Raw genomic sequence first — 16,872 nt, 5'->3', positions numbered from 1 at the left:
AATGGTGAGACCATAAAGGAATGTAGGGAGAGAGGCCTGCGGCTTCCGTGGCTGATCTCCTGATGGAAGAAGTGCTTTATTCGATTGTTACGCTTGGTTTTGCTCAAGCCAGCGCTGTCAAAACAGGCCAGATTTTCCCATATTGGAAATGGCTTCGGAAAAATCATCAGGGAAATCCTCTTCCCTCTTGTTCTCTGGAAAGATCAATTGCTGAAATGACAGAGCAGCGCTTCGTAATTATTATTACGAAAGCAAAGTTGGGCCAGTGTTTACAGCAGCTAATTATCCGTTAGCTATAACCGCCGCAGTTGAAATCAATTTCCCCCTGATTAGCACAGTGTAAATAAATGAACTCAGAGCGGCGCTGTGGGGTTGTGCACCTGTCCAGAAGCATCCAGCGCACAGTGTAAGCCATTGTACAAGTTCACAGTGCTACAGTAAAAACCTCTTATACTCACTTGGCCGAGTTACCAGAGAGGAAGCTTGTAATTACACCAAACACCCTTCCACAAGTGCTAGTTCAGTCTGTGAGAGCTGGGATGTGAGTGAGGACGTGCCGGGTGATGGCGCTGGTGCACACGCACCGGTGTGCATGCGAGCAGACACGCAGGCGCGGCAGGCCAGAACGTGCTATTTCTGAGCCGCGCCGGGTTTGGATCCCGAGTCCAAACCACGAGCCGGCAGTGTTTTGCTGAGCTGGTGCTTTCCTGCCCCTTAAAGGGTGCAGGGAGTGACGCCGGGGTGCTGGAGGATCTCTCCGTCCCACGCTCCCCCCCCGCTTGCGGCCGATGGGCGGCGGTGCGCTCGCATGTGGCCCCGGGCGCACCTCAGGTCTGGTCTGGCCCCTTCCCGAGGGCGCTGTGTGGAGTCCGAAAGGGCGGGTTGCCAAGGCGCCAGCAACGACAGAGCCATAAAAACATATGGGTGAGAAAAAAGCAACGTGCTCCACTTGGTGTATACAGTGCCTTTCTCACCAACTCCGGCCTCCTGCTATGATATCTTATAGAATCATTCAATCGTGTAACATTAGAGTGGGGAGGGACAGACAGTATTTTACAACATTTCTTTTTAAAAAAGTAACCGAAAATTAAAAGCTGGCATGAGTATGTCTTTTTCTTCTCTTTTACCTCAAAACCCCGAATGGTTTTTTTTTACCGGGCAGATTTATGTAGATAGATTGTTGCTTATTATTTTCTCCTTTTCTCCACACCAAAGTGCCTTCACTTCATACTGACAGGCTATTCATCATCTCCTTATCTTTCATGTAAGTAGGATTCCCTCTTTCCAAGGGCTGCTCTGTTTTCTCAAAGCCTCTGGCAGTTCCTCTGGAATGTTCCTTGTTCCATCGTAAGACTATTCTAAATCTGGGATGACAGGCTGGTCATTACCTCAGAGTGCTTGTAAATTCTACCTACCTGGTTGACACAAAGGTTGACAGTGCGTTCTATGGTGCCCTGCTCTCTAACTCTCACTGTGCCAGTTTGGGTATCAATGACGAGGCCTGACCACATGTGCAATGCTGGAGATTATGAAGGAATGCCAGTGTGGCGAAACTGGAGACTTCCTCTGTAAAAAAATCTCTCAAATCCAATAATATCTGAGGAGTCAAAAAGGTGTTTATTTTTGGAGCAGATGAGTAGTTCCCTCTGTAGGTTTGCTATGCATATGGCTTTAAATTGTGGCCTGACCCAAGCTTAGCTGCATGGCATCTGAAACCTCAAACAGGATACCTTTCCCCTTTCAATAACATGGAAAATAAACCAATGAGAGAGAGGAGCAAACAGGGCAGTTTAATGCCAGAGATTAGCACATCCACATCACACTGCTGTTGATGTAGCTAGACTGCGAAACGCAGCCCTGAGGAGGTGTGGGGGAACAGTAGCCAGGGATGTCTGGAATCTTCTGGAAAATCCTGGCTTCTGCAGACGTTTCCTACTGCAGCCAGTCATTGTTAACTGCTCTTGTTTATGGGTTAATGGCAAAAGTAAAAGACAGACCAATTGGATCCAGACCAGTGACTGTATGTGAATGAATGAAAATAAACATTGTTACAGTGTAGCGGACATTTTAAAGACAACCGGTAGTGTTAGAACACTTAATAGTTTAAGTAAAATGAAGGCATAAAACTGTCCCTTGAAACCTGCCCGTGTCTAATTAAACAGACAGCAACAAAAGGAAAAAGGAAAAAAAAAAAACAGTGTTATGTTTCCAGGGCAGGAGTAGCCATCTTTGAACAAAGCAAACCTGCAATTGTGGCTAAATGTAAAAAGTTATACAATACAGCAGCTGGCTTTCACTGAGCTCAAAAACTGATGCTTTAAAAAAAGAAAAAAGCAAGTTTGCACAATACTCTCACTGTTTTGGCATATGTCAGCACAGACATTATTTTGAAACTACCTTTAATGAATGCTCTAATTTACTGATTCGCAGGATTGTCTGAAAGGAATGTGGTTTTGGTTTCTTTCTCTGCAAGTGGAAGAATCTTGGCGCATGTCAGTAGCATAACAAAACACTTGTCAACAAAGGTTAATTAGAAAATTATACACATAAATTAATACACCTACATTGCTTACCCTACATTAAAACATGGAAACTGGCAGCTTGATGATAAATAGACAGTTTTGCCTGCTCTACTAGTACTTTTTGTAGAAATATCATTACAGGAAAAGTTGTAAGGATACCCACAGACAATGCTGTGTGTTAACTCTGCACACCCTGTCACACCAATGTCCAGGATCTGTGGAGACACTGAGATGAGCTTCATCCAGCCAATGAACATGTGTTATGGTTCCTCATCCAGTATGTGAAGGATGTAACAACAATAATATGGAGGAATTATATTAAGGTAGTAAATGTATATATTTACTATCCCTATGAATGTAATGAAGAGGTTAGTGAGTTTTCATATTTTAAAGTACTAATCTGATCTGTCTCTGTTATCCATGTGATAAAAAGGTGATAACAGGAATGTTTTTGATTGGCTGTTTGTAGTGTTTTCTACATCTTTAAATACTTAGTGGTACAAAATAGTTTTTGTACCACTTTACCCCTTTGCTTAACATCCTTAAGTCCTCTCTGTGGGTCACTTATTTACGACAGATCCTCCTAAACTCACATTTCACTCTGTTCTGTTTTTGCCAAAATCTGGCTGATGAATCCTGTAATGAAAGAAAATATTCCTGTTACCAAGTTACCGTTAAAAGTAGCCATGGTCAGCTTATATTGCTGTGGAAAATATGTATTTTTGTGCTTTTGGTGGCTTGATTCAGTCAGACGAATGACACACTTGCCCGTGTTTAGATACAACACTCTCCCTCATTCTGTTTCCCCACCCACTTGTCCTGAATCAGCCATTTGCTGTATGCTGATGGAGCATCTGGAGGCGGGGCCTCGTGTCCGATTGGCCTGCTGGGCTGACCGGTGGCTCTCTCGGCGCCCTCTGATTGGCTCCCGGGGCGTCTGGGAGCCCACCGGTTCTGCCGAGGGCCTGGAATTTCCTCTTGTTTTTGTCTGAGTGTTATCTGATCTGAAAAGCGAGGCTGCCAGTGTAAACCGCAGGCCTCTCACAGTGCTCGTCTCGTCCATCACATCCCATTCATCTGAATAAATCATTCAGGAGGAGAAGCCGCTCTCTCTCTCAGGCTAAGCGCGAGTCAGGTTACCCTACACTAAGGCTCCAGCTTCGGCAGCTTTTTCCCCTTAACATACAGTAGATTAAAACTATTTCTGTCTCACTACACTTTATTGAACAGACTGGCATCTCAGAGCATGAGGGCTGTAATGCTGTAGGTTAAATATGGTGAATAGGAAAGAAAAATTCAGTTGTCATGATAAGGATTAACTCACCCTTACTTAGGCACAGTAGCTGCTTTGGCTGAGTCCTGTGGTGTCTGTGTGTACCTGAGAGCAGTGGAAGAGCAGTGTCCTGGCTGGTGTGAATTCCCGGCCTCTGCTCACCTGAGAGGAGTATGGATGACATGCACAGCACACTCTCGCTCCAGGCTATCTCCAAATAGGCAATTACCAAGCAGGACTGAGTGTGGTTCAATAGCCCACTGCAGCAGAGGCACACTGTGGAGGTCAGAGCTGTGTCACATTCCTCAGAAACAGAAAAACCTCACCGATAACCTCTGCAATAATGGTGTAATGAGAACAGGGAGAGTGGTGTCTGCTGCTGAGAACCCTGTCCTTTTTCTGCCCCTGAGGCACTTTCTTAAGAAGCCACTCCCCCTCCCACACCCACACCCACACGCACACACACACACACACACACACACACGCACACACACACACACACACACACGCACACACGCTCACACATGGCCCTCTCCCACCTTCCCAAAAAAGGACTATTAGTTTTATTCTCATTGTGAAAGCATGCAGTTTGGTCCAAGCCAATCCCCCACAGACACAGAGGGACTCATATGTTACTGGTGCGAAGTAGAAGAGGAGACAGACAATAAACAGTATAGGGTTTTGAGCCAAACTCTGCTAATATTTAGAAAAGGGAACTTCGGAGGTCAATAGACTCTCTGGCCTGCGTCTCTCTGTCCGTATGCTGGTTTATACTTAAAAAAAACAAAGCAAAACCAGAGCACCCTTTCTGTTCCCTGATTCGGTTAGCGTAGCGGCGACAGAGTGTCTCTCCATACCAGATCCATGTCTCAACACAGGCACATGCTCAAAAATGAAGCTGACACACCTGGCATGACTCTGCCACTCCCCCATGATAATGAGACAAGCATGAAACTGTGGAGGTTTAGAAAAGAGACCATGGAGAAGAATGTTCACATCATTGCATGGCCCAGCCTTGTCAAAACTTGGCAGCACACAGACACATCTTGTGAGGCAGCAATGACTGAACAGCCCAGACTGACACAGCTGGCGTGAAGATGGCTGACACTCCTGGCACATGAAGGGTGCATATGGCATATACAGTTTCAGACTCTAGGTCATAAAACCACTTCAGTAAAAAAAAAAAGTGCACTTCAGATCACATGTGATTTGTGTAAAGAGAGTAGTATAGTGTTTCTTTGGACATGAACGTGATCACCCTACCCACAGCCTTTATCACCAAACCACCACATGCTAGGTAAAATAGATTTTTTTCAAAGGTGGTAGATTTTGTCATTGTCTATTTCCTCTATTGGAAAGCTTCAAATTTGGCAAATACATTTTTGTATGAAAGATAGGTTTGTATACCTGCAGAATAAGCAATTTGCTAGTTTTTTCTTTCTTTTTTTAAGCCAGTGTAAGTGAGTGCACATGGTTGTGCAATCACATAGGCTACCTTTGATGTGTTGTGCGTAATGGTCCCTTTGATTTTTAACTGTCCACGGGTTCACAGCTGTAGCCCCCAACTGGAATATCCATTTAGGGAACATATCCCTGAGGTAGGGGATCTTCTGCATGCTGATCGTGGAGGCCACTCTTTTAAGAGGTTCCATTTTTGGAAGGGTCTGCATGTTTTTAAAAGCTTGCCTCCACCATCACTGGAGATACATTGCTGTGCTTTGTGCAGCATTGGTCTGCAGTTCAGTTGTCAACCTCAGCCTCTGCTTAGCCCTTCTCTATAAAATATAAAAGTATATCAGTATAATTATAGCATCTCTATATGCTTTATGTACCCATAGGGCACATAAAGCATACATCTGTATGCATACATTGGGCAGCATGTACACATGTGTTTTTGATGGCTTTCCCTGTACGTACCACCTGTAGAGAGTAGGCAGGACTCAACTGTGGCTTGTGACAGTTTCCCATTGATTAACACTCAAGTACAACAGAATTCATGACCTGATAATCTAAACATGTAATTCCTTTAATAATCTACATAGACTTAATATCAAAGGAAGCATGTATTGGTATGTGCAGCAGTGTTAAAGGCGCAGCAGTGTAGTGTAGTGTTAAGGGGGTGGGATTTGTAATCCAAAGGTTGCTAGATTGGTTCCCAGGTGAAGCACTGTTGTGCCCTTGCATAGGGTACTAAAACTGAATTTCCTCAGCAAATGTCCAGCTGTGTAAATGAATTACATGTGAAAAAATGTAGGCTGTTTAAATTGTTTTGGTTTAGAGCACCTGCTAAGGAGCTGCTGTGGTCTAATCAGAATGGCCGATGAAAAGTCCATTCTGCTTTCCCTGACCCTCAGACATAGCTCTGACATGTCTCTGTTGGACCTGTGAACACCACCCTGTTCATTTCTATCCCTTTTGGCCTCGACAGGCTTTGGCTGAGGCAGACTGGTGTCAGTGACTTTAAGCGGTTAGCAGACAAGGCGAATGTTAATAAATTCACCCAGTGAAATCTAGTGCTCCACTCACAACAGGGGCACTCGTTTACATTGCTCTCACTGAAGGTTGCAGTTACATTTCCCCTCCATCCTTTTCAGTCAGATGTGGAGAGGACAAATGGAGTTTAGCTCTTTAAACAGAGCCAAGTGGTCAGCACACAGGCATTAAGGAGTGTTTCCACAATCTCTCAGCTGTTTGTTCAGTGCAGAGTCAGCCGGAGGTTGTTTCCCAGACTTGGGGCACGCCATGTCGGTCTCAGGATTTATGCTGCAATCTACACCCAATTGTAGGTCCCAAAACACAAGACAGGGCTGCAGATGTCCGCCTCCAGAGCATTGTTGAGACACCATTTCCAGGGAAGAAGGTTCCGTCTGCAGCAACACGAAGGCCAGACAAAGGAGCAGCATTCTTTGCAGAGGCTTTTGTCTGATGAGCTGTGTATTTATATGGTCATCCTGCTGTGGCTCTAATTAAGTAAAGACTCCAAGGGTCACCTGCAATGCCCCTCCCCCCCCCCCCCCCCCCCCCCAAAAAAAAATGTCACCACTAGTATCTGTGCTAGTGTTAGTCCAACAAATGTATTTTGATATATATCACTACTGTATAGTAATATGGATAGATATAAATTATTGCTAAAATATGATAAACTGAAATTATTTTTAACCAGGCAGTGCTGACCTGTAAGAACAGAAATCAGATCAGTTAATTGAATCCAAATAACCAACCAAGTGGGGGATTATATCCTTTTATGATTCTATTAAAGACAGATTTGTAGTTGTTTCTACATTTAAAACAAATTAATCGTGCTATTTGTGAGTGTTTGTGAGTTAGATTAGATTAGATTTGCAGTGTGCTTTTGTGTGGTATTCCTGTTCACTTAACACAAAGCACCAGGCTTTAAAACCCCAAAAGGTTGTCTGAGGACTTGTATCTGAAAAAAAAAAATACACGGATGGCACTGTTGAGCTGTTTTGATGGACCCGTCAGAGACTGAAGCAGCTCTCTTAGCCAAGATGAATTCCATCTGAACAGGCCTGCTCTTCCGCCATGATCTGATTACAGACCTGCTTTATCAGCTGAATGAACTGACACTCTGTTTAGAGGCAAGGGGGGGGGGGGGATAGGGGAAAAAGTACAGTTGATGAGATATTCAGGCTCTCCGTCTGGAACTGGGGCTCCTTCTCCCCTCCCTTTTGTCTTTCCTGGACCCCAGGGTTGCTGAGTTCCAGGCGCATGACGATCTCCTCTGTCCCGTGACGGAGTCTGGGCACTGAGGCGCTGCGATTGGCTGCTGACTTGTGGAAGTCACCAGAGTGATCTGCAGAAAACAGCCGTCTGTGATACAGACTCTGTTTAATGTCCTATTTTCCTGCCTGTTTGGAATATGCCAGAGTTCCCTATACTGGACAGGAAATTCCTTTTCACCGTTGCCTTAAAAGCTTATTTAGGTGACTCAAGGCATTTTGCATTTGGTGTGTAATTAATGCACATCAACTGCAATGGTATTCATTAATAGGGACTCTTATTGTCACATACGCAAAGCCCCGCGAGCTGTCATAAGTGCTACTAATTGCAAATGTGGCAGTAGCAAATCCTCCAAATGGCATCTCGCCCTGGCTGGCATCTGTCTGGCAGATGTGGGCAGTGAAATGAAGGGAAGGGGGTTTTTTAGGCGGCAGAAACATGCGTGCAGATGTTTTTTAAAGGGAGAGAGCCTCCAAGTCTCCTCGGTGCAGGTCTGGCAGACGGATTAACTTTGGGAAGGCGTTTCTGAGCAAGACCCAGAGAGAGAGCACGCTCTTCTCATTAGCCTGTCCTTCAAGGACGAGCGCCGCGGCTAGAATGGAAACTCCCCCCCCACCACCACGGCCTCCCCTCCCGGCACGGCTCAGCCCGACCTGGTGCGGCGCCGCAGTGGAAATTTGGAGAGCCCCCTCACAAAGCTGTTGTTTTCCACTCGTCTTCCAGGACAGCACTGCTTGGGTCCCGTGTATGGCACGCTGTTCCCACTGCCAATTTACATGATTCTGATTGTGTATTACTGCTGTTACTACCCTTACGACAGCGATGTCCAATAATGAGACGCGCTTGGATTCTCGTGCATCCGTTGGTTGAGTGCCTGACTGAGTAGAATCAAACCTTATTTCAATAATCCTTCTGGCATCTAGAGTCTTTTCACAAAGCTCCTCATTCCACTACATGACTACAGTGATATTTGCTGCTCATTTAAAATTCAGAGAGATAAAATTCATAGAGTGCTCTCAGTTGTAAGCTGTATCTACTGCATCTTCCTTTTCTTTTATTATCACCTGTAATTGAATCCAACTTTGAAACACACACTCTCCAAATACACACAGCGGCGTGTGAGTGAAGGGGTTGCATGACGCTCTGTTTTCATGTTGTCGAAAGTTGACAAACGCTGGCATACTATAACTTTGATTGCCCTCCTCCCTGCCCAGTTACACCATTCCCGGAAGACTTCTCCATCCTGGCTACAGTGAGGCCAAAGAAAGGCAGCCAGTCCTTCCTGATGTCCATCTACAATGAGCAGGGCATCCAGCAGCTGGGCATGGAGGTGGGCCGCTCGCCCGTCTTCCTGTATGAGGACCACATGGGGAAGCCCGGGCCGGAGGACTACCCGCTCTTCAGAGGAATCAACCTGGCTGACGGAAAGTAAGTTCAGAAACTTCCTGTTTGTCAGTGCTGTAATCACTTCCTGTACCACCCACGTGTCTCACGTGGTAAGGTTTTGCCTAAAGCTCCTCTCTCAAGCTAACTGTGACTTAGATGTGCTTCTGTCATTACAAAAGCTTAAGCATGGATTAGAGTAACAAGTATTATGTAGCTGTAAGATCCTTCCCTACATTGGTGAGGGAGGCCGTCTTGATAGTATAGATGCATGTCGGCAGCTTTCTGGGCTGCCTGGGGCTCTTTGCCAATTAATGATAGCTGTGGAGCTTTAGGGGGCCCTTTACCACTCAAAGTCAACACATCCCCTGTCTGTCATAGTCAGTACAGTACAGTTCAGTACAAACCACTTAAAATTATCCTGCTTCCAGTAGGCCACCCCCCTGTCATTGTGTCTTGGCATTTTGAGTTTAGGGTCTTGTTGAAGGTGATGAAAAATTATTTAGTGCTGTAATGACTTCAGGTACCGAGTACAAATTTTGACGCGTTAGTTTTGCTCTAATATGCTAAAATTTGACAATAAATAGCTATCTATAGAAAACAGTTAAGTATGTTACATGCAGGGGATATATTGGTACTTTGAATCCTAGAATCCTGGAAGATTTTTCTTCCCAGAGGGATTTTGAAAGAACATGTGGCAACATCTCCCTTCTGTCCTACAGGTGGCATAGAGTAGCCATTAGCGTGCACAAGCAAAGCATCACCATGATTTTGGACTGTAAAAAGAAGACCACCAAGACCCTGGCTAGGAGTCCACACCCCATCATTGACACCAAAGGCATTGTGGTTTTTGGAACTAGGATACTTGATGAAGAAGTCTTTGAGGTAAGGATTGACTTTGTGCTCTACCAGTTAATAGGGGTGATGTTTGTTTAATAAACTGTAGTCTGAGGTTTTGAGCCTCTGTGGGTACTGCACTGTGCTCTGATTCATTTCGGCTGTGTTCCTTCTGTTTAGATGCAGATCGGTCGTTAGTTTTTGCAGCTCTAATCGCTCCTGTTCCTTGCATAATTTCACAGAAGTAAGGAGGGGTTGCCAATACGGCAGGCCACGCAAGCGTGTTGGCGTGATTTCGGCAGCATCACAGGGAACAGCTGGGGAGTTCAGCCTGTTTACCAGACTCGAGCACCGCGCCAGGGTGCTGTTTAGCTTTGTTGAACGGAGCGATCGTTGTGATAAGAGATGTGCTCGGCTGCCCTAAAGCTCCAGGTGGGCATCTGCGCTCTGTTTGCATAGCTGCAGCCAGGGACAGGTCCTCAGCTAAACACACACGGCTTCAGGTGCTGCCACGCTCATATTCACACACATGGAGGATTAGGGAAATCTGCTCGCTGGACCAGAGAATTCCCCCTTCCCCTTCCCCACTATGTGCTCTAATGTGCAGTGATTGGGGCATGTGGAAGGTCTACATGCGACCGCTCCTAGCCCGCTGAGGCAAGATTGATGACAGCTTGTCACCTAGGCTGTTATCAAACTTAGAGAGATGCCTGAGGGGAGAAAGAAAGGGGGAGAGGCGGAGGAAAGGGGAGAGGGAGAGAGAACGTGCATGCATGTGCATTTCAATAAAGAATAAAGACAAAAGTCTCAAAGCAGCATGGAGAATCGGGAACTATAAACCATTGGAGTGTGTGTGCGTGCGTGTGTGTGTGTGTGTGTGTGTGTGTGTGCATGTGTGTATATGTGAGTGTGTGCATGTGTGTGGCTTTGCACCTAACCGACCCACAACACACTGCATTGGTGCCAACCTGTAACTGCAGTTTTAATGTTAGGGACCTTGGAGAGCTGTAACTCCGTGTTTGAATGGAGTGCACACAAACACAGGAAGAGGGCTCTCGCTCTCCCTCTCCCATGGCAGCTCTCTCTGTCGGCCTCATTCAATCCCTCTTCCTGTATGGAGCCATGTTGCTGTAAACCGAGGCAGGCGAGCACCCTCCACGGGCACTCTGGTTACCGCTGGGCTCGTGTGGACAAGGATATTCCGCAGTTTGGAGGAGTAGCATGGAAGTCTGGAGCTGTGCTACGAGGGGAGTCTTTGAGCAGAGACTCTTGCTGAAAGCAAGCTGGACAAAAGTAGGCTAGAGCTGCCTGTTTCATTTCACATGGACCATCATCAGCTGCAGTCAACAGCAATAAAAGCATCAGTTATAACACATAAACAAGCCAAAACAGTAAGCAACAGATGCTTTAAAAATGGTTGCCTCTTTGTGCAGTTTGTGCCAGACACATCTGTTATGTTTGATTGTAACTCCGAGCTCAGAAGAGTCTATGAGGCAGCCTTAAGCACAGAAAGCACATGTCACCTGAAAGTGCTTTATATATAAATATGAACATACTCAGAGATAATCCCATGTGATAGGGAGGCACTGTTTTTTGGCAAACAATTCGTAAGTCAAAACCAGTCAGGAAAACACAAAAGAGACAAGAACGACACTGTGCGATGAAGGTTCCGCGAAGTTAATTACATTCCAGGAAGGTGCGGTGTTTTTTCTGCCATGTTATCGTCCTGTCAGGACCCAGTCCCTGGGCGACCCGGGCTGAACCCCCCTGCACTAATATGCGGGGATTAGTGATGAAGTGTTCAATAGCGATTACCACCAGGGCTTGACTGATGTCTGGTGCGGAGCCAGTGCACCCTTTCTCCCGCAGCTGTTCTGGGTGGGGGGGATGAGGTGCGGGCAGGATGACAGCCCGTCATTTTTAGAACTCCGCTGTTGGGAGGCACAGCTCTTCTTGGCATTACCCAGGTATATAAAAGCGCTCTGTTTTCCTGTGCAAGTGTGGCTCATGAACGAAAATACTGTAAAAGGCCTATAGTGCCAGATGAAATGCAGCAACCAACTAATATGGAGATTCACCCTAATATACAAGCAATAAGTACTATAGTTAGAAATATAGAAATAAATATAGAAAAAAATACTACTACTAGTGTAATTATTTGATCGTATGCATTTTCATTAAGCACTGTGCCATTGACAGGCAACAGCAGCCGTATTGATTGCAGTTATATTTAGGTTTGAAATAAGCTGAGTCCCGGCTCTGCATTGAGAGAGAGCTGAATGTTGCCGTTATCAGGCTGCACTGCAGACAGTCTTGGCTGAGTGCGGCTCACTCCCAGCCACTCCACAGTCCTCATTAGCAGTCGTTGTTTTTAAACTACTGCCTTTTTTCACCGGAATCAGGCCATAAAACAATTGAGCCGCCCGGAGCTGCTACCCGAAATACCTTCTCAAATGAAGTGTCTGCTTCTCGGGTCGTTTTCCGGCCCCCCCGGTGAGCCTGGGTTCCACCGCGAAATTCCTCTGAGTGTTCATCACCCTCTGGCCCGATTTATGGCTCCACTGTCCCATTCAGAGCGAGGCCTCTGGCCAGGGTAGAAGCGGCGTTTTCATTGCGAACGTGGCTCTTTTTAAACGTTGTTGTAATGTTTCTTGGACTTTTGGGGCTGTCACCTTTGTTTGCTTAGCGGAGGCCCTTGTCCAGCTTGGTTTGCGGTGCTTTTATTCATCCAGACAGCAGTCCAGGATGGCCGTGCAGGGAATAGTCTGCAATGGGTCAGACGGTCGTTCAGTCGTTCAGTCCCAGAATCCGGTAGGTGGCCAAGGTGACTGGACAGTGGGGGGGGGGGAGAGAGAGAAGGCCCCGAAGGTGGGCCCTTGCTATCAAGATGGACGCAGTTACCGTGGGAACCAGCAGACACACTCTGGAAATTTTCAACTCTCACCCCTGCTGTACGTGTGCCAGCTGGAAGCAGGGAGGGTCCTCGCTGCTTTGTTGAAAATGGAAAATGTGCCACATAGTTTCCAAATTATGTTCTCTGTTCGCTCCCCCCTCCCCCATCAAATGGTGATTCATTTTGAAATTCTGCATTGACTTCTGCTGGAGTCTGAAAGGGAAAGGGTCCAAAATAACAGTCTGTTCTTACCATTCCACAGCCCCTGTTAAAGATACCCACATGAAAAGCAGCATTTTAATAATAAGGTGTTACAGTTTACTAGTGTTTCATTTATTTGTTACAATTTTGTTTAAGGCAAGATGGTTCTGTCAGTATTTCAATATGTGGGCATTTTGTTAATCATTAATGCCTGTAGAATGCTTTTATTGTATAACATACATTTTAATACTTAAAAAGCTTATTTTCCAAGTTTCAACAAGAGAGTATATTGAAGTCTGTGATCCTGCAGGGAGCAAATGGCAATCCATCTGTCTGTTGTGAGCCGCAGCTCTTTGGAGGTGTAGCGTAGTAGGGTAATGTTGTAGAGCGCAGCGGGAAGATGTGGCGGCCCAGATGTAGGAGCCATGATGGGAATGTAAGCTGTGCCTCAAAGCACCCCCACTATCACTCATCGAGTCACTGCCTCTCTATTGCCTGGGCAGGCTGGTGATGGGCTGATAGACAAAGAGAGAGAGAAGGAGACAAAGTGAGAGAGAGAGAAATAGAGAGAGAGAGAGAGAGAGAGAGAGAAAGAGAGAGAGCAGGCGAGTCAGAGAGAGAGGGAGTGCATACACTTAAAAACTAGAGAGATGACAAAAAAAAAAACAAGCGATGTTTGGCACTCACTGTGACTGCCTTAACTCCTGCTTATGCACTTTTTAAATAGATTAAGAGATAAATTACCGGAAAGAACTAAATATCTATACTGCACAAACGAATGCCAAGAAAAAGACATTCCACCTCAAGGTGTACAGTCTCAACAGAGGCGTGTATCAGATGAGAAAAGAGTTATGGGTGGTAGTGCTGGGAAGTCTGTCACAGCGTGTTTGGGGCTCAGGGGGTGTTTGGGAGTTTTGTCTGTGATAGTGGCCCAGTGTGCAGTAATTGTTTGGCTGATGACACGGAGATCTGGAGTCTGCGGTGTTAAAGCCTTGTTTCCCATATCACTCCTGGCTGCAGATGTCGACATGGAGGTTTGAGATCTGCCACGTCCTTTTGTCTTGCATGGATTGATGGCTCTGAGGTTTACCTTAATTGTAATGCTTTAACGATTTGCGGTTGAACGAGGGGTTGTAGATTGCAAGATGAAAAAGAGGACCGTGTGTGTGCATGTGTGTGCGTGTGTGCATGTGTCTGTGTGTGTGTGTGAGAGAGAGAGAGAGAGAGCGCACAAGAGAGAGAGACGCTGTCTGCATGGACAGGTTGAATCCCCTGCTCTCTGGCTTGCCATTTCCCAACAACTCTTCCAAGAATAATGCAGAGTAATTTAGGGCCCATCCAGCAACTGGGAACGCTGTTAAGAGAGGCAAAGTGCTTCTGGTGGAGGCAGACAGACAGGATGGGAGTTTTTAAATATGGGAAACATGGTTGTAGGGCTGAAATGTGTTTACAAGGGAGAGAGGTAGCACACCTTCTCCACTGTCAGGGCTTCTGTGCTCTTTCACAGTCTTTGATGGCTAGCCACGTGGCATTGAGTGTGCTCACCTCTGTTTTGGGGGATTTTCCAGATGTGAATGCAACAGTTAAATCTATTTGTTCAACAGTGATGGGGAGTGTCCATCAGTATCACCTTTCTTTGTACCTGAAATTATGCATATTATACATGTACATTATACATTGCCATCAATATTAATCAGGTCCATCAGGTCTACCCATCAGAATCTGCATGGCTTACTGAAAGACTCCTCCGTACATGGTATTTCCCTCACTGATTTAATCAAGATGACAGCAAATCCACAGCCCATGTTGATTGGATGTTGGATGGATGTTGATTTTATCGCTTATGGTTATATAGTATGTAATTTGCACTCATCGTTTTGTGACCATGAAATATAGGACTGTTCGAGTGATGGCTCTTTACTTTCTGTCCAGTAAGTGGAAGAGTACTGTAAGCATGGGTGGACATGCATGTGGGCGGGGGGTTGCTGAAGAGTGGGATGGTAGTCTGGATGGGAAATCTCTCCCCTATCCGGAATGCAGAATCCCATCTCTGAGGCTTGTAAGATTGCAGCGTATCTGCTGTAATAATATATCAGAGAGCTGCAATAAACGGTGGCCTCTCTCCAGATGTTTTCCACTCCACTGTCCACAATGTCAGCACCGGCCCGCTGATCGCTCCGTTCAGCCGACAGCCAGGACGAGGTCAAGGGGAAAGAAACCGGCAAGGTGCAGGGGGAAATGAGGAACCCCTCGGAGGGGAGGAGATCGAAAGCAGGCTGCTGCGGTGCTTTTCGTCCTTTAGGGGGCCAGACAAACGCACCCTTGAGGACCCGGAGCCCATGCATCTTCAGGGCTGTTGGACTTAGGGCCAGTTTGGAATATGCGACGCGGGTGAAGCCCGGCATATGAATGGGTGATTCATAAAACGCAATGCAAGTGGCCCTGGATTCGGGTGATTGCTTAACACATGAATAATGTAATTTATGAAGAACTGGGGGGGTTACCCAGTCATGGGGTGGAGGAAATGGGAAACAGAAGTCCGGCATGAAAGATGCTGTGGAGTTATGGGATTGACGGAGGGGGATGACTAACCCCTGCAGCTGCTGTGTATCGGTCTGAGCCCTGGCACCCGAGGCCACGGTAGCACGGGGGAGGTGGAGGTGAGCGCTGGAAAGAGTGAGAAGAGCTCCCCCAGACGCTGATGTAAGGCCTGGAACAGCCACTGCCGGGGGTATGAGATCATGCCGAGGTTGCCAGAGCAGTCCTGACGGGACACCCTGGCTAAGGGGGGGTTTGGGGGGTGGGGGGGTGTTTGGTACATGGCACGGATGGCGAGGGGATTAGTGGGGACAGGGGTGAACACGTCTGCAGTTCTGGCAGCGCCCATGGCCAGGAAAAAGCTGTAAAGCACAGCAGCCCGTCTGGAGCTCAAAGCCCCAACACTAAAACCTTATTTAAGATTATAACACAAATTTACTGCCATTCCTGTTTGCCTGTTCCCTGCTTCTTTTCCTGCCTTTTTTCTTTTCTCGTCATTTTCTACCATTCCTCTGCAATTGCTCTTTAAACTCCATCTTCTCTCCCTTCAGTACACCAGAAAGAAGTATAAAACAAAGTGAAAACACAGTCAGTCTTCCTTAGATTTATCACCATGAGCAAGGGATAGATAGAGAGGGGTGAGAGAGAGGGAGAGAGAACATCTGAAGAGCTCGCATTGGCTCATAGAGTGAAGGGGAGGAGCTGACCACGTGGCCCAGAGCCAGACAGCTGAAGGGGAAACCCTTGGCCTGAGTCACACCCCCCCTCTCTCCCACCCCCCCCTCCTCGCGATGCCCCTCCACTTTGCATTGAAGTTCCCCCACCCCTCCCCCCCACCCTTACCTGGAGCATTAATCATCCAGGTGTGTTTTCCTTCACGGCAGGAATTTGGGCTGGTTTATTTTGAGCAAGCTCTCCAGCCCCAGGCTCAGACAGGGGAGGGCGGGAGACGTGGCCAGACTTTTAAGAGGCTCACCTGAAAGACCCACACCCAGACAGCTGTTTTTATCTTCTATTTTTGCTTTATTACTCCTTTTTATTTCCCCACATCTGACTTATCTTAAAGGTTCAGTTGTTCTTTTTTTCAACCAGCTTTCCTCCTCATGTTCCTTTGAGGGTTTTTCTCTCAGTGATCGGCCAGCAGCCTGTACTGTGATCCGTAGACATTTGCGAGAGTCAATTTCTCACAATTCTGAAAAAAATAGTTTGTCATCTGCTGCCTTTGTTCTTGGCAAATCTCAGTTATTTTAGGACAACTCTACTATCAGCTTTTTTAAGTATTATCATTGGCAATATTGACTTCGGTGTTCAAAGTTCTAGTGGTTCCCCTGTAATAAAGCTGAAGATGAAGCCAGTGTCAGGGATGCAGGCTTTGGTTCATGTTCATGCTGTGTGTCTGTTGGTGCTCTCCTGAGACACAGATCCCTTCCTGTTTATGTGCAATGCCTGTTTTAATAAGTGGATTCCTGCCTTTGAGCTGTGAC

At 46.4% G+C, this 16,872-nt stretch overlaps 1 protein-coding gene across 1 annotated transcript in view; it reads left to right on the top strand.

The window, feature by feature from the left end:
• col5a1 (procollagen, type V, alpha 1) overlaps positions 1-16,872 on the top strand; it is a 107,939-nt gene that overhangs the window by 30,901 nt on the left and 60,166 nt on the right. The window contains exons 3-4 of the mRNA XM_036529456.1: positions 8,751-8,964; positions 9,642-9,804. Of these exons, the coding sequence (XP_036385349.1) occupies positions 8,751-8,964; positions 9,642-9,804 (377 nt within the window). The remainder of the gene's footprint in view (positions 1-8,750; positions 8,965-9,641; positions 9,805-16,872) is intronic.

Source organism: Megalops cyprinoides, chromosome 5, assembly GCF_013368585.1.
Source record: "Megalops cyprinoides isolate fMegCyp1 chromosome 5, fMegCyp1.pri, whole genome shotgun sequence".
NCBI lineage: Eukaryota > Metazoa > Chordata > Actinopteri > Elopiformes > Megalopidae > Megalops > Megalops cyprinoides.
Note: the sequence above shows the minus strand (reverse complement) of the source record. Positions and strands in the feature narration are given on the sequence as shown.